Source organism: Pipra filicauda, unplaced genomic scaffold, assembly GCF_003945595.2.
Source record: "Pipra filicauda isolate LSUMZ 115617 unplaced genomic scaffold, ASM394559v2 scaffold93_size3172892_pilon, whole genome shotgun sequence".
NCBI lineage: Eukaryota > Metazoa > Chordata > Aves > Passeriformes > Pipridae > Pipra > Pipra filicauda.
Window position 1 is genome coordinate 1,922,792 of NW_024105131.1, and position 16,513 is coordinate 1,939,304.

At 38.8% G+C, this 16,513-nt stretch overlaps 1 protein-coding gene across 9 annotated transcripts in view; it reads left to right on the forward strand.

The window, feature by feature from the left end:
- Positions 1-16,154, forward strand: part of MDM1 (Mdm1 nuclear protein) — a 34,168-nt gene extending 18,014 nt beyond the window's left edge. For 7 of the 9 annotated variants that reach the window (XM_039391320.1, XM_027741480.2, XM_039391321.1 and 4 more), the window contains 6 exons: positions 1,329-1,607; positions 3,452-3,594; positions 3,711-3,811; positions 4,653-4,911; positions 5,965-6,033; positions 8,230-11,009. In XM_039391320.1, the coding sequence (XP_039247254.1) occupies positions 1,329-1,607; positions 3,452-3,594; positions 3,711-3,811; positions 4,653-4,911; positions 5,965-6,033; positions 8,230-8,336 (958 nt within the window). In that variant the 3' untranslated portion in view covers positions 8,337-11,009. Of the gene's footprint in view, positions 1-1,328; positions 1,608-3,451; positions 3,595-3,710; positions 3,812-4,652; positions 4,912-5,964; positions 6,034-8,229; positions 13,530-14,701 lie in introns of those variants that run through there. The other 2 variants (XR_005567260.1, XR_005567262.1) reach the window with 1 other exon arrangement.
- Positions 16,155-16,513: the final 359 nt, after the last annotated feature.

The following is a 16,513-nucleotide window of genomic DNA, read 5'->3' on the forward strand; positions in this document are numbered from 1 at the left end:
ATATAGGCTCATCAGATATGTGTGATCTTGGATGTTTGACTGCATTCAAGATGCAATTGGACAGCGTGTCCAGTAATCATCTAGGCTCTCTTTCCCCATGGAGGGTTGAACTAGTTGGTCTTTTGAGGACCCTTCCAACCTGGGCTGTTCTGTAATTCTGTGATATGCAAAGTCTCTGGAAGAGATGAGGGCATTTATCAGTTGCTGTGTGCTCAAATGGAAAATGAGGCACAGTCCAGTCTTCTGGAAGAAGAGAAAGTTATATAATTCTTCACAAATGCATATTTAGTGCGGCAACCTTAGTCTCATCAAATCTGGAAGACTTTTGCACTGAGTCATACTGAGCTAATACTCTTTCCACTGGAATGATATGAAATTTGTTTTGTCTACTTAGATGTTATTGATATTCTCATCAGGATTGGTTAATTTTGTGGTTGAGTCTTAGACACTGTTTAGTTTGGAGCTGAAAACCTAGGAACTGGAATGGTGTACATCCATTTTCTCCTTTCTTTGAAGGCTATCAGAATTGACACATATTAAATCCCTTGCTATGAAAATTCAGAATTAGTATGTTAGTAAAATGTACAGACAGCTATAACTGAAACAGGGAGGGGAAAAAAAAGTAATTTGTGTCTTCTCTGAGATTTGATATTTAAGAACAAAACCTTGGATGCCTCTGTAGTCCACTGTAGACTGCTGTACACACACGACTTGTGTGTCAGAGATCTACCCATTTGCATGACTGTAGCTCTAATAAGGGTTGTGGGATGACATGTAAAATAATATTTATTACAATGTAATTTGTTAAATGTGGTGTAAATGTTTTGGTCTACTGGTTTGTTTTCTTTTCCTGTGAAATACAGATCCTCTTCCTGATCTCATTTCTCTGCACTGGGCTAATTTGCACTGATTTCTGTCAGCAGTTGAGAGTTTAATATTTTGAAAAGTTGGGCCTGAAGGGGAGTCTTCTAAACTTCTTGGCTTTTAAAATTATGCCATCAGAGAGTCCCTTTGTGTGGAAATAATTATTTTTTAAGCACTTATGATAATCTAACTTGTTTAAATTGAAAATAGAGCACTAATTTACATTGCATTTTTGGAACTGGTAATCCAGAAAGAGTCTTCATAGACTCTAGTTTGAAAACAAGTTGTTCTTAAACATCAGTTGAAACTTCAGTGGCAATTTAACCATTCATTATGTCAACTGTACTACTTTTTAATATCTGAACTGTACTTTTTGCAAAGGACTGAACTGGATGAATGTGTTCTACATAGAACACATATTGTGCAAATCAGTGATATGAGATGCTGTGTTCTTTGTTACCTAGAGTTTCTGAAAAAGAGGCTGTACCAAGCCCTCAAGGGCTACAGCAGCCTGACTCCAGAGAACAACCACACCAGAATAGCACTGGAAAGAAAGACATGTCAGATGCTTTAACTGTTCCAGTCAAAAGACGTTTAGTTTGGGATGAACAAGAAGATACTGAAGAAAGAGAAAAATGTCAATCAACAGAAGAGGAAGAAAACCAAGATGAACAGGGTGCAGTTGTGGCTCAGCAGTTAGAAGAAAACAATAAGGATGCCAAAGGAGATATGAAAATTGAAGGGTAAAATGGAACATTTTAGTGATGTATATATATGTGTATATATATATTTTTTTCCTTTAACAGCTCAGAAATTTGTAGGTTAACTAATTTATGTTTTAAAACTGGATTTAATTAAGAGAAGAAGTTGGTGTAAGTTGGTGTGACACTACTTTTGTTTTTAACAGTATCATAAGTAATGAGAAAGTTTAAGACATTGAGCTGGTTGATGGAAATGGATCCATCATTAGGAATACTGGATTTCTAACTTACAGGACAGGTGTTTGTAGATGCATGAGCAATTCTAATGTTTTTCTCCAAAACTATAAAATTTGCAGTATGAGCCTCTTGGAACTGAGTATTCATTACACAGCAGCCAAGTTCAAGTTTAGTGAAAGTTAAAACTCACAATTTGCTTCAAGTTGACAACGTAGGATTGATAGGAGTGAAAGGATAGGATACATGCTAATCTTCACAGAATAAGCAGAGCTGGAAGGGACCCACAAGGATCATCAAGTCCAACACCTGGCCCTGCACAGGACCATCCCCAAGAGTCACACCATGTGCCTGAGAGTATCATCCAATCTTGTACTTAAGCATCTATTTAAAAAAAAAAATCATGAACAAAGATGAAGGACTTGGGAGAAAAAAAATAATTAGCATCCATTAATCACTGATCATTATGTTACTGAGCACAGGTTGGAAAAAGGTGGAGGGGTGTTGGAGGGGTATTTATAAATGATGAGAGATCAATTCAGCATGTGTGTAGTACTGTCTTTGACAGTTCAAAGATCCAAATTGTATTTAGTTACAGAAGTCTCTGGCTTTTTGCTGTGCAGGTTTTGCATACCTTTTTTTTTTATACCATATTTTAGTTTAATAGATATTTAAATCTCAATAACTTTGACTCTTGTTATCATGCAATCTAAGCATTTTATATTCCTCATTTGGTTTTATTTTTGGTGTTGCAGCACTAATCAAAGGTAAGGAGCTGTGATAATCTCCTTTGGGAATAATACCCTGTATGCAAAACCAGACAAAGAAAAATTGAGATGCTAGACCCAAGTAGAAATTAAGTGCAGACTTTCAAACCTATCATCTGGAAAACCCCTCTAAGTTTCTCTGCCTCACTTATGCCTCTGATTGACATTGAAGGTTTTCTCTCATCCTGAAATATGGTCCTATGTGTGCTGAGATGTGTGCTAGACTTGGCCATGCAGAGCAGCTTAACACTTGCATGTTATCTAAGCCTTCTTGAGAGCTAGAAATGAGGAATTCTTTGCCTAAATGCATCTAGCATGCACTGAGAGGATCAGGTTCCTTGCCCAGTGTGGGTGTGCTGCCCACCTCCTTTTGAAATGCACCTGGAGGAAGACTGAAGTGGTAGTGCTGATTTATTTAATAACCTGGGGGCTATGGCGGTTACATACATGTGGGATATTTGATTTCGGTTCGACCGCATTGACTGAAGAGTGTCAAACCCACACTTCCATCTCAAAGGTGGCAACCAGATTCAGGGTTTTTCTGGGTGAATACTTTTTCCAGCCCTCCTGCTGAGACTCTGTATTGTGTAGCAATACATTCAGGGTTTACTGGGACAGAGGGAGCCTGCATTTGCAGCTTGAGACCATTTATGTATTTTATCCATTTACACAAAAAAATTAAAATACACAAACTGAGGCTCAAGGGCTGGAATCCAGGACTCCCCTTTTCAAGCAGATGCTTTAGCTGTAGGCTGTTGGGGTTTTATGGCCTTAACTGTCTTGCCTTAGGCTTCCTTGTAGGAGTTGATTAGAAACAAAAAGCTTGATTGCAAGACTCCTGAGTCCTTAGCTAGTCCTTTAATAATTTCTCTTTTTTTTTTTCAGTGAAAATTTAGAATTGAATACTTCTGCAACTGTGTCAGATTCTTCTGTATCCTCAAGGACTGGTGGCAGGCTTCCTACTCCAAAGCTGAGAGCTCTTGGTGGAACTCAGAGGACTCATCATGATCGCACTACCCCAACTGTTGGTAAAAAGACTTTTAAATGCAAAGCAGTATTTCAAGAACTGAAGAATAAAAAACATATATGAATCAGTTTATTAGGTTATTTAATGTAATAAAGTATTTTTCGTCTTCTCCAATAGGAGGTACAGTTTTAGTGTCTCCTCCTAAATTCAAGTCTTCATCTTCACCACAGAGAAAACGAGACTTAGGAACAGACCCTTCGAAAAGAAGGTCCTTCCGGGTGAGCCAGAAAAGACACTTAACCATTATGAATTTTAGGAATGTGCTGTTTAAGTAATAGTGAATAATTTGTTTAATACATCTTTCTCTTGAGTTGTCATTTGCTATCCTAAAATTCTCAGTGTCTGTGACTGAAAAAGGCCCATGTCTGAATAAATAATTTTTTGGGGGTATCAAGCAAAGGGGTTGAGACTACTGGAGCTGTTGATTTCCCCGTTAATGTTATTGTAGCCACTGACATAGGGCACGGCTCCAGATTGCTTGACTTGAAAGAAATTCAAGAGAGAGAGGTTGGGTGCTTATATACAAGATAGGTTAATGTGCCAGAGTAGTTTCACTCTTCCTTTCCTTTGCTTTCATGCTGCTTTTACTTAGCAGCTTGCATAGTTACTAAAAGAAAAATAGAAACATTTAGTTGTCATTCTCAAAATTGGGATACTTTTTTGTCAAGTTGTGCTTGGTCTGGGTTCTACGGAGACAGCTACCATTCAACTGCATACATCCTCTGTAGTAAGTTCTGTAATAGAAGCAGACACAATCACATGAGAAGTTGGTTATGTTGTTTCAAAATCTAAAAACACAGTTTTTTGTTGTGAGGAAAAGAAGCTCTTGGTTTGACCTGATTAGATTACTTTCAGACCATGTTAAACACTTATTATTAGCAACAGATTCTCTTTAGGCTGTCTCACAAGTTTGGAATACTTATTGTTTCATTACTCTTATAAGAAGTGTAACTGTAAAGCCAACATTTGCTGCATATGTGAAGATCTGTACTGTAAGGCTGTGTATGAGATGCTGGGATTTTGTGGGTTTTTTGATCCTTTTTTTTCTTCTTTCTGTAGCCTGACGTGAAAATGAAAGCTGTTTCACTGTTTAACTCTCCACCTGCTGGGCTGAGAACTGTGGATCCTCTGCCACTTAGGCAGGATCCGTGGCCTCCTAACAGGGTTGCTGATGAGCAAGTTCCTCTTGCTTCAGCCCATCAGGAACATTCCTCTGCAACTTCCGTGCTCAAGTCAGCAAAAAGCTCCTCTGTGCCTTGGTGGAGTCCCTCTCATCGTATTCAAGGGACTCTCAAGGATCCAGAATTCCAGCATAATGGTGGGTTTTGTGCATTAACCATCTGTGTTAGAGTGCTGCAGGATGGAAATGACCACACTGCAGTATTCAGGCCAAGAGAATGCTGAACTTGCTGCGTTACACTTTCTGCAAAGAATGTGTTGTTTGTAAACGAAAGCTTTTCTACTGTATGGTTAGTCTTGCTGAGGAAATGTGCACAACACTCCACCTTAGTTTCAGATTCCACTAATATCATTGCATTCTAGTAGTCTGTCTAAGTTTGCCTTACGAGTTTCAATAAGTACTTACCATGAGAATAATTTGGTTTAGCATAAGCACCTCTAATTTTTAGTATCTAAGCTACAACTGGATGCTGTAACACTTCTCCAGCTGCAATTGCCAACATCAATGTGTAACTGAGACCTTTATGGTGCAGTATTACTTTGCAGGAGTTTTCGATTTCTGAGAGATAAGCTCCTTAAATATTTCTGCAGGATATGGAAATAAAAAAGTCACCTATAGAAGATTTATTGGATATTGAGAAAAGCCTTTTCTTGGCTGAGGAGGAATTTGTGCTGGAGCATTTCAATGATCGTTAACAATGTTTAAGAGTACTGAGGATGTAAACTGGATTAAGAAAAGAATCCTCCCCCCTTAGTCTTCATTCCAGAAAGACTTTGTATAGCTGCTTAAGGTCCCACAATTCTTGCTCTCTTGATTGTAGAGATTAGCTCAAAAGTAGTATTTCCATTCTAGAATGGAACAAGTAGTTGTCCAGTTAAGTGGGAACATGAAATCCAGAGAATTTCCTCAGAAAGAGGTTTGAATCAGTGCTGGATTCTAGCTCTGCACATTGAGTGCAGTTCCTTAAGTAACTTGTAGCATGTACTAAAGAGGTGTCTTGAGAAGAATACAATGGAGTAAATTTATTTTACCTCAGCTTAGAGTCTGGTGGATTTTTGGGTATTTTTTGCTATTAATAAGACTCTTGTTTCGGAAATAACGTTGCAACATTTTTAAATATTCTAAAATGAATTACTATCCTGTGTCTATTTTGAAATTATTCAAAATTGTGCCTTTGACTTTTTGTCTTAGGGAATCTTGGCAATCCAAAAATGAGAACTTTCCAGTTGCCCCTTCGGGAAAGAAACTGTAATGATGAAGGTATTTCTTGTCCCAAAGTATTATTGTATATCATGTGTATATAATCTAGATTAATTTTAACTTTTGCATGAGTGTGAGAGATTTTTTGAAGCAGTAAGTAATACTGGTTTATGCGTTTGCTTGAATAACTGCTGCATTTTTTCATCAAAATAATTTAAAAATGTTCATCCTAGTAATCTGAAGTTTGAACATGATGATATAGTGTAGCATGAATAAACCATTAAATGTGACTGAGCATTAAATAGACCATTGTGGCTCAATATGTGGCTTACTGTAGGTTGCTTAGTTCCATACCTAAAATTGTTTCCTCCCCACACATTTTAAGCCTCTGTGTTGATAGCAACAGAAGCAAACTGCAAAATGGTCACAGCCCAGATTGCAGCTGCAGTAACTTTGGATGCAACTTAAAACGTACCACAAACCTTCAGATAAAGGTTTTGCTTGTGAGACTTTAGCACCAGATGTGCAGCATAAAATGATCCCCCTGACTTTAATTTTCACACCTGTTCTCTGCTCAGTGTATTAGGGATACTTAAGGCATCCTGCTATTCTGATTGCTGTTTTGACCTTTTTTCTATTTTGTGTAAAGTTAGTCTGGGAGGGCAGCCAATGCACAGCCCACCAGTGCATCTGCTTGGCCCTTTTGTAGGCAGACACAAATAAACTCTTTCAGTAGCATGAGTCAGCCAAGGGCACTGTAGCCTCATTAGCTTGAGCTGCCATATACTTTTTCTTAGTGTAATGTCTGAGGTTGAGCTTGGTGCTATGCTATTGGCAGTCATGTTTGTTTGGTTCAGATGAGATTATGGACAGACCAAGCTTATATCTGATTACAGTTTATTTATAGTTATACCCCAGAACGACCAAAAGCTTTTTTCTGTACCCCTTGTGCTTCCTTTGCTCCTTGGTTTTAACCAAGTTTCAGGCTGATTCTCTATCTTACTCATTGCAGTTGCCTGAAAAATATGTGGGTTGTGCAGATGGCTCAGACAAGAATCTGTGTAAATACATAAAACATGCAAAATCCTGTAGTACTCTGCAGCTTCCCACAAGCTTTGCCACACACAGATTAAATGTTGTAACTGCTGTGTTATTTTTTTCCCCTATGAGCTGAGTGATGATGTATGAGCTTTCAGAAACAGATTAAATGTGCCAGCTCACAGATATTTTGTACGTTCATATTTGTTCATGTACATACAAACCTGGGAGTTATTCCAGTGACATGTCTGTTTGCAGAAGTGCAGTTAGCAGTTTTCTCATACATGAGAATATAGTTGTTATACATAGTGTCTGAGCCTATTATGGGCTGTTTGGATCACTGTATTTTAAGAATTTAGAAATGCTGCTAAAAAGTTAATTCAAACACTGACAAAGTAGAGGTGCTGTTTGGATTTAGTTGAGGAATTTTTTCTTGGGTTATTTTGTTGGTGAGGGGGCTTGAAAGTAGTGATACAGTTCTTTTTAATCCATTTGAGGAAAATGAGTATAATTAAGGATATTTTTCATAGATAGGATCTTGACAGAGCTGTTGCAACATTTTAATAATGCTGTTAAAGAATTATAGTGTGCTTTATCAGACAAGCAATTGATTAATTTTAAGAGTTCTACTGTGTGTGAAGTGGACCTTGTATTCAAATGGAAAACCCTTCCAAAGTATATTTCTAAAGCCTACTTCTTGTTGTCTTTGTGATACATTTTTTTCAGAATACACGTTTCTTTCAACAGCTTGTGACACGAGTTGCATTTGGCACAGAAGGACTCTTGACAACATGGGTTCTGATATTTTAGTCATGTTATTCTAAAGTTAGGTCTAAGAATATATTATTGTCTGAATCTAGTCTATACAGATTTCAGTGGCAGAGGAACAATTCCTGAGCTCTTCTGACACAGGAGAGTAAATGTAAAAATTATTTGGAGGATTGGGTGACACTAGGGATCTCATTCTGAAGTTTGTCAAGAGTTGGGCTTGTAACTCTCTTAAACTTATCTAACATCCTAGAAGCTTTCTAGTGAGGTTCTTCTCCAGCGCAGCAAATGCCAACTAATTGCATTAAAGTGTATTGTGGTACTATTTTAACATTCATTGTGAAAGAGGGCATAAAAATATTTACACTCTCAAAGTCTGCCAAGAACGTCAGCTGTGTTTTGATATGTATATTTAATCTTCCTATTTTTCCCTTATTGCTTTCCCCACAGATGACAGGTTGTCTCAGATCTCTGCTCGCTCGGCAGCATCTAGCTCTCTTGCATCTCAGATACTGGAACGAGCTCAGAAGAGGAAGGATTTCTGGGGCAAGACATAGTCTCTTCCCACCTGTCGTGTAGAAACTGTTCTGTAAAATGATTTATCTTTTATAGTTTGTAGTGTACATTTAAAAAAAAATGTGATTGGAGATCACATGTTAATGCTGCATTCTTTCACTTAACCACTGATATGGCCCAAGTTTTAGGGCTTGCCATCCCAATTGAAAATTAAGTATTTAAACTGATGTTGAAAATGAACATCCTTTATATCTGAGAGTTCGGTCTTAATTCACTATGTCTCTACAGCCATATGAGGCTTTTCTTTTTTTTTTACTGTGACACCTCTTGAAACTGAGATAATTATTTTTTTATGGAACCTGTGTGTTACTTTTCAAGGTATTCTGCTGCAGTCAGGCAGGTATGACCTGGAACAGTATTCAGGGGCAACACCGTCATTTATCAAATACCTCAGTTGCATTATTTTAACTAGTTGTCTTAAAGGCAACAATGGTATATTTGTTTATGTCACTGTATGAATTGTCAGCACAACACAGTACTGTGACAAAAAGTTACTTTTGCTACTTAACTGTCTTTAACCTGTTACAAAAAGATTCCTATTTCCTAATGATGCAAACATGGAACGTACAGGAGTTTGAGAAAAGGACATGAAGCATTAGAATTTGTTTGTTGTCCACAGATTTTTGGCCAGGAAGACTATTAGAGTTCAGTGTGTACAGTACTGCAGTTTGTCAGATATACTGATTTAAATGCTTGTCTTGTGGACTGAGACCACAAGATGTTTACTGTTAATTTCAGCTTCTCTAGAAAAAGCAAACTCAGCCACCTTAACCAGTGGTGTTCCCCAGCCCCTCTTCAGACTCAGGTATTTAGGAGGAGTTGATTTCTTAAAGTAATCTCAAAAGAATGTTTTTTTTCTTGACTTTGACATTTTAATTACCTCTCATCCTAGTTGCCTGTTGCAGAGAGATTGATACTGTTATGACTGTCACAGTGAAAAGTGTTTGTGATTTATGCTGACAGCTCATTTTATTTTTCCAAGTGATGCAGACAAGTTAATATGAAGTAGAAGAAATGGGTGGTTAACAAGCAGTTTGGTTCTTGTGCGGCTTCAAGTTTTAGTATTACTTCATTTGGAAATTTTATACAAGAACAATTTGAATTTTGTACACATTTGATTACATTTCGATTTTGTATGCAATTATGTATGCATATTGCTGAAAATAAAAAAGATGGTTTGATTTCTTTTTATGGAAATTATGCTGGATAATTTGTCAGGGCTTATTACATTGGCACTTCTCTGTTTAGTTCTCTGTTTCACCTGTTCAGCTGGAATATCTGTGGACTTACGAAAGCCAAGATGTTACCTCAGAAATCTTCAGAAAGAGTAATTTATGAAAGCTAGATATGTTGATACCTGAAATCATGACTGACTGCAGATCCTTTAAATGGTGACCTGGAGCAGATTGGTGCTACACAGGCTGGATAGGCTGCAGTGCCCAAAGGGTCAGTCCCCAACAAATTATTTAAAGTGTTAATTTAAAGAGTGAATGAATGAGTGCTATCTAGCATTGATCATGTTAGAAAACAGCGTCCACTTCTTCCAGAAATGGTACATTACAGTAGCTTCCTACCAGTGGAGTTGTTTGAAACAAATAAGGTATTTTATTTTATCTCAAGAACTTCTAGGATTATTCTGTGGCGTGCACTTTATGACCAATTATAACTTACACATTAAGTTTCTGTTGAAAGGGAAACTCTACGCTTCAGTCTTTATGAAAAAATTGCCAGTTTTCCTCTATAAATACAGTTTTATAGGGGAAAACTTAATGGCTATAAGTGGAAATACTTTTGTTTAAGAGGGAATGTTGCTGTGATGTTGTGGGTGGTTTAATTTTGGTGTCTTCTATCTACATTATTCATACTCAACATGTTCTCATTGTTTTCCAGGCCAAGAGCTTTCATCATCCACTACTTCTCTGTGATACCTGTAACCTGAATTTTATGAACTGTGCCCTCTTTTTTAGTGTTTTATTTTTGTTTTTCTATGTTTGCCTGGGTTTCCTGGCTATCTGACAGCTCTGTCAGGGTGTTTGTACAGGTCTGATTTTGAGGTCTTTAAGTTATAGATATCATAACACCATATGTTCCAGTTTTGCTTACAGTATTGCATGAAGAGTCTGGTACATCTAGGTAGCTCTGAGTTTGTTAGATGTGTGCAGTATGCTACTTATTTGATTTCTGCCAAGGAGAAAGTACACATGGTAAAGGAGGGAGACAGTTTTGTTGCATGGGGTTACACACCCAATTTAGATATGAGAATGGAAATTCATGGTGTCTCACACACATCATTGAACAATATTTCCCATCTAGAAAACTTTTACCTTTTGCCTGAAATGTTCTAATTGAATTTACTTTTGGAAGAAGTATTTAAAGGTAAGTGTAGACAAAATACCTGTTACTGAGTTACGCTAGTGCAAAGCTGCTGAAGTGTGCTTTTCTGTAGTGTTCAAGGCAGATGTAAAATTCTTAATGCCTGTTTTCTGCTATTGTTTATCTTATTCAAGAGAGATTTTGTTTTGTTGTTTTTCTAAATACTTCAGATCAACCTGCAAACATACTTCCTGTTGTGTTTTCCAGCAAGCTGAAAATAGAAAAAAAGGTTCAAAAGTGTGCCCTTTATTAGTAATTACAAGTGTGTGCTGCACAGTGAATGCGTATTGTTTTCTGTCAAGAAAACTTTAGAAGCCTTAAAGTGGAGAGACCAAGTAAGATAAACTGGGATGAAGGCAGTGGCCAATAGGAGATGTATCTAAGGAATAAACAGCTTTGGGAGCTTGTCAACTTAAGGTCCAGATTTACAAATCCAGCACATTAATAACTGATCCAGTCATAGTATAACCCAGTAAGTGTTGAATTGTCTTCAGCTGCTGTTCCCAAGTTGTAGATACCTGCGGGTGAATCTCGCTGAGGGGGGTTCACAGCTCTTCACCACCCGTACAAGTAAATAAGCCATCTCATCCTCACTGACTGCTGCCAACTGGGAAAAGGCCTTTCCTGCCAGTAAAGTGTTCCCTCAGCAAGCCCACAAAGAGCAGGCTGGATTCCAGTCTACACTTCTCAAGAATTTACTGTCTTGCCAAACAATAAGCCTGTTGCCTGTCTGTGAGAATGAGAAGTGATCTCTCAGTTTCTTCTACTGAATCAGGAGAGCAGTGGTTGGTGGCCTAGGGGTTGGAACTAAGACCTCCCTGTTCCCAAAGCTCTGCTCACTCTGGCATTTGCCTTCTCCTCCCTCTGGCCAAATCACTTAGGTTGGAATGACTTCAGCAGGAGGGGTGAAGCACCTTTGTCAGTACTTTCGCAATTCCTCCGGGGAGGTTTTGATGCTGCTGGGCATGAGGAGAGTTTTGAGAATTTAGCTGGTTGCTTACAGTAGCAGCAAGGTAGTATTTAGGCACTTGCATCCTTTTATGGCTCTGGGCTTTAATTTCTTTTACAGAGTCTCCATTTTCAGTGCCTTTCATGAAGCGTCAGCCTTCTCTACTTAAAATCGTGAAAATACTTCCAAACCCCTGGATTGAACAGTTTAAGAAGAGTTGACTGGGGCTTTTCGTCTCTGCAGGAAAGTTTGGGAGAATGTTGGACTGTGGATAATCCCATCCAATTTTGCAATAATATTTTTTTGTTACTTTCCAATTTTAATGCCTTACTGAGGTGAGTTCTGAAACATAATGTGAAGTATATAAATGTTGTTAATCTGATAAATGTAAAAAGTCAAGTTTCTTTAGTCATCAGCGGTAGATTGCTTTTAAGGAAGGTGCAGGCTACAAGACTGTTTTTGGGACATACAGTCTGGATTAAGTCATAAGGGCAGTAAGTTTTCCAGTGATACTTAAGTCACTACGGGTATGTTGTATAGGGATTTTTCAGCATTTTTTGATGAATAGATCCACATGTCTTCCGTATGGCTGATGGATCTCTATGTAGTGAGTAACAACATCCCGAAAACACGTTTGACTTCACCGATGTCTTACAGGTAACCTGAGTTCCCTCTGCACCCAAGGGCCACAGCCCAAAACCCAGTGTGTTGCAGTAAGGTGAAGGGAAGCTACCAGCCACCAGCTTTCTCCTTCGCTCACAAATTCTTGGAGTCCAGGTACTGATATATTCTCCCTGTCTGACTCTTGGTGTCAGTGCTTTCTGGCAGATAGCAGTGGAGGAAAAAGGGATTTCCAAATCGGTAATACTTGACGGGCAAATCTGTAGTACTGGAAGATGGGGCAGGAAGCACAGCTTCTTGAACAATTCAGTATGTGCTTATTTGCTTGATGTCATATTGCTTCATTCCATCTTCCTGTTCTGCAAGGCTGAGCTGGCACCTAACATTCTGGTATCAGAGCAGTTCTTAGCATCTGGTAAAATTTGTCAGCAAAGAGCCCCATCACTATCTTATGCAAGTGGAAGTTTTGCTATGACCTTGTTGACCAATTTTTACTGTAGCCTGAAGTAAAATTGTTTCGTTATCTGGATGCACACAAATATATGATAAAGAAAACAAACTGAACAGTAATTCTAATGGAAAGTGACCAAAAATTAATGTCCTAATTCTAGCAGTTATTCAAACCTTTTTAGACAGAAGCCTCGGGAAGAGAGGGTAGGATGGTGGAGCTGTGGTTAACTCTTTGGGATGCAGTCATTTCTTGGGTTATATCTGAAACCCAGTGGGAAAGTGTTAATCACATAGCAGTGATCACACCAAAAGCAAAACTTGTAGAGGGGCCAATGGATGGTAGCTAACAAGAAAACTCCAATTTCATAGAAATCCAAGTTTTGGATTGCTTTTTGATCCGAGTTTTCTATTGTGTTGAAGGACATCTGGAGTTCTATGTTAAAAATGTAAATGAGCTTCCTAAATATATTAGTATATATACAGTTCATCTGTGTCAGATATGAGCTGACCTTGTGAGGTTTCTGTTTCAGTCTGTTCTAGAGAAGCTCGTGGAGTGACTGAACAAGCCTGAGCTTTGCATGCTGAATGTGCTGCACCTGGGAAACTGAAGGATGGTTCTTGGTGGTCTTGCAGTGTCATGTTAGGGTGGAGGACTGAGAACTACATAAGATTCACCTGGAGACTGATGGTCCTTTGAGAAGGCAAGCAAGGCCTGATAGTGCTTACAGCTTTCACCCCTCTGTTGGATCACTTATTCCATTCATGGAGCTGGATTAAGAGTGTAAGAGCAAAAGCACTAATTTACAAAGAGATTGCTAGTTGCAGGGAGAGTCTGTTGGTACAGTCAGGGCAGCAGATCCTCCTTAGCGCAGACAGTTCTTTGGTGGAGGGGGAAAAGGACAACTCAAGCTTTTTGCTCTCCATTTTCATCAGAGGTCTTGATCAAGTCTTCTGGTAAAACGTGTCAGCTTCCTATATGCATCTTATTTACATTTATGCCAGTTTACCTTTCCTAAGGTAACTAAGGCAGTGTAAAGGTTTCAAGTGGGCCTCAAAACTTTTTAACCATGTTTAAATCTGATATGCACACATACTGTATGTGTTTCTGTGCATGTGCATGTATATATATATATGTGTGTGCTGGTTTTGACTGGGATAGAGGGTTTCTTTTCATAGTAGCTAGTGTGGTGCTTTGTTTTGGATTTGTGCTGAAAATAATGTTGATAATACAGAGATGTTTTCTTATTGCTGAGCAGTGCTTATACAGAGTCAAGACCTTTTCTGCTTCTCGCCCCACTCCATCAGCATGTAGGCTGGGGGTGCACAAGTTGGGAGGGGACACAACCAAGACAGCTGACCCCAACTGACCCAAGGGATATCCCTTATCATGTGGTGCCATGCTTAGCATATAAAGCTGGGGGAAGAGGAAGGAAGTGTGGGGACATTCTGAGTGATGGCATTTATCTTCCCAAGTAGCCATTACACATGATGGAGGCCTGCTTTCCTGGGGATGACTGAACACTTGCCTGCCCATGGGAAATGATGAATGAATTCCTTGTTTTGCTTTGCTTGCGTGCAGCTTTTCCTTCACCTGTTAAACTGCCTTTATCTCAACCCACAAGTTTTCTCACTTTTACTCTTCTAATTCTCTCCCATCCCTCCAGAGAGCAGTAAGTGAGTGACTGCGTGGGGCTTAGTTGCTGTCTGGCGTTAAATCACAACAGTGTGGGTGTGCATATATATATATATATATAGGTGTATATATATAGGTATGTATGTATATATATATATATGTATATAAAGGTATATATATTTCTTTAAATTCATGGTGTCTTTGTTTAATACTATTGTGTGCTGGGATGTCTCCAAAGCACCTACTTTAAAATCTGAAGTAGAATAGGAATGGCTGGCAGGATCCAGAAAACCTGTACTTCTGGATTTCTCTCTTCCTAGGTCCCTTTCTGGTCACTGGGTTCTTGTAGCACATATATGCAGCCGTCTGCAGATGTACCCTGTTCTGGAGAGCTGGATGTCCAGATCTCACTACAAGTTTGCTCCTGTGGACTGGGGAAACCTGCTGAGATTCAGTGCACTCCCCAGCTAGAGTGGGACTGTGAGTTTCCAGGACAGTGCTCTTGTGAGGAGCACACATCTGTGTTTCCAGTGAGAAGCTGGCTTCAGCCTGTTTATGTATTTTAGCTGACATGACATGTGACTAAAAACAGATAACCCCAGAAAATAGCATTATAATTCCTATGCTGTAGCTATTTTGTTTAGTCTCATTTTGGCCCCATGAATCTCACAATCTTGACAATAGTTCTGCTCCTAGAGGAAACTCGCTGGCTCAGAGGACTCTCTTGGGAGATGGGAAATAGCATAACCTGTCTGGGGAGGGGCTGGGGCATGGACTGTTGGCTTCCTAGAGATGGACACTATTTAGAAGACTACTGTTAACAACATGGGAACCAGGAACCGTCACCTTCTCTAATGGCTCTGTAATACAGAATAACTGAGCAGCCACGGGCTCACCCTCAGGCGATGATGCTGAGCTCAGAGCCTCAGTGAAAGTGCTGGTGTATGGGCAATGTCAGGCACAAATATTTCACCTTAAATTACATTGCTTCCTTTCAAGATGGATTTATTTAATTACACAAGATGGTGTTGGTTTATTACATGATAACTGATGGTACTTGGTAAACCAAGGTGCAGAATGCTGGGGCTATTTCTTAATCTGAGTAACTGTGTGTCACTTAATTTGGATTATAAACCAGCTTGCAAAATTCTGCTCCCAATTAGAGTGGTTTTCTTTGAGATAACGCTATGTCAGTAATTCCACTTTGCCACTGAGTCGCGGCTGTGCAACCACACCACATTAACAGGAAGCACAGAAGTTTCAGTTCACCTGATCTGACTATTCGCAAGACATAGCTGGATAGATGTAGGTCACTATATAAAGTGACAGTTTTATAGTATGTACGTGACTTTACACACTGAATTCAAAGCACTAGCCATCTGGTGGAAGGGTTAATAGTGGTGCCTTTGGTGGCATGACATGGTGTGTGCACTGACATGGTCTGCATTCCCTTTTCTCTCATCTGTGTCAACTAAGTGATGGCTCCTATTGATAAATTCTTCTCTTTATGCTTTACTGATGTTGGCAGGAGTTGTCTGAAGAGGCAAGACCACCAGACTAACATCTATTGCACTTAAATTGACACTGTTCTTTGGGTTTTTGTTTTCATATTAATCACTGAATCATTCTGGCACTGTAATAGAAATCATGACATCAGTGGTTCTGGTAATAATGTTGTATCAACACATTAATAGTGTTGTCTCTGGATGACTTTCTCTTGGATCTCCAGTACATGAATGTTTCTGAGGTGAGAATAAAGTTATTTAAACCAAGGAGGTTTTGTTTGGTAGTTTTTTTTTGGGGGTGGGGGTGATGGTGTGTTTTGTTTTTTTGTCCCAGGATGTAACTTAAAATTGAAGCCACAATGAACTATTAGTTCCTTTCCTCTTGGATGTTTTATGGTACGAAATACCACTTTTATGATATTTTCTATATAGTATTTTATACTTAGAAGACCTAAAAATTATATAGTAAAACCAAGTGAAGGTCAAAGACAAAGATTTTTGATGAAATATCAAATATGTAAGCTGAACTGTTACTGTCAGAGGAAATGTATTACTCTGTGTTACAAAAATGTTACTATCAGGGCAGGTAGGAAGTTGTACATCCTCTCCAAAGTCCTGAGTCAGCAG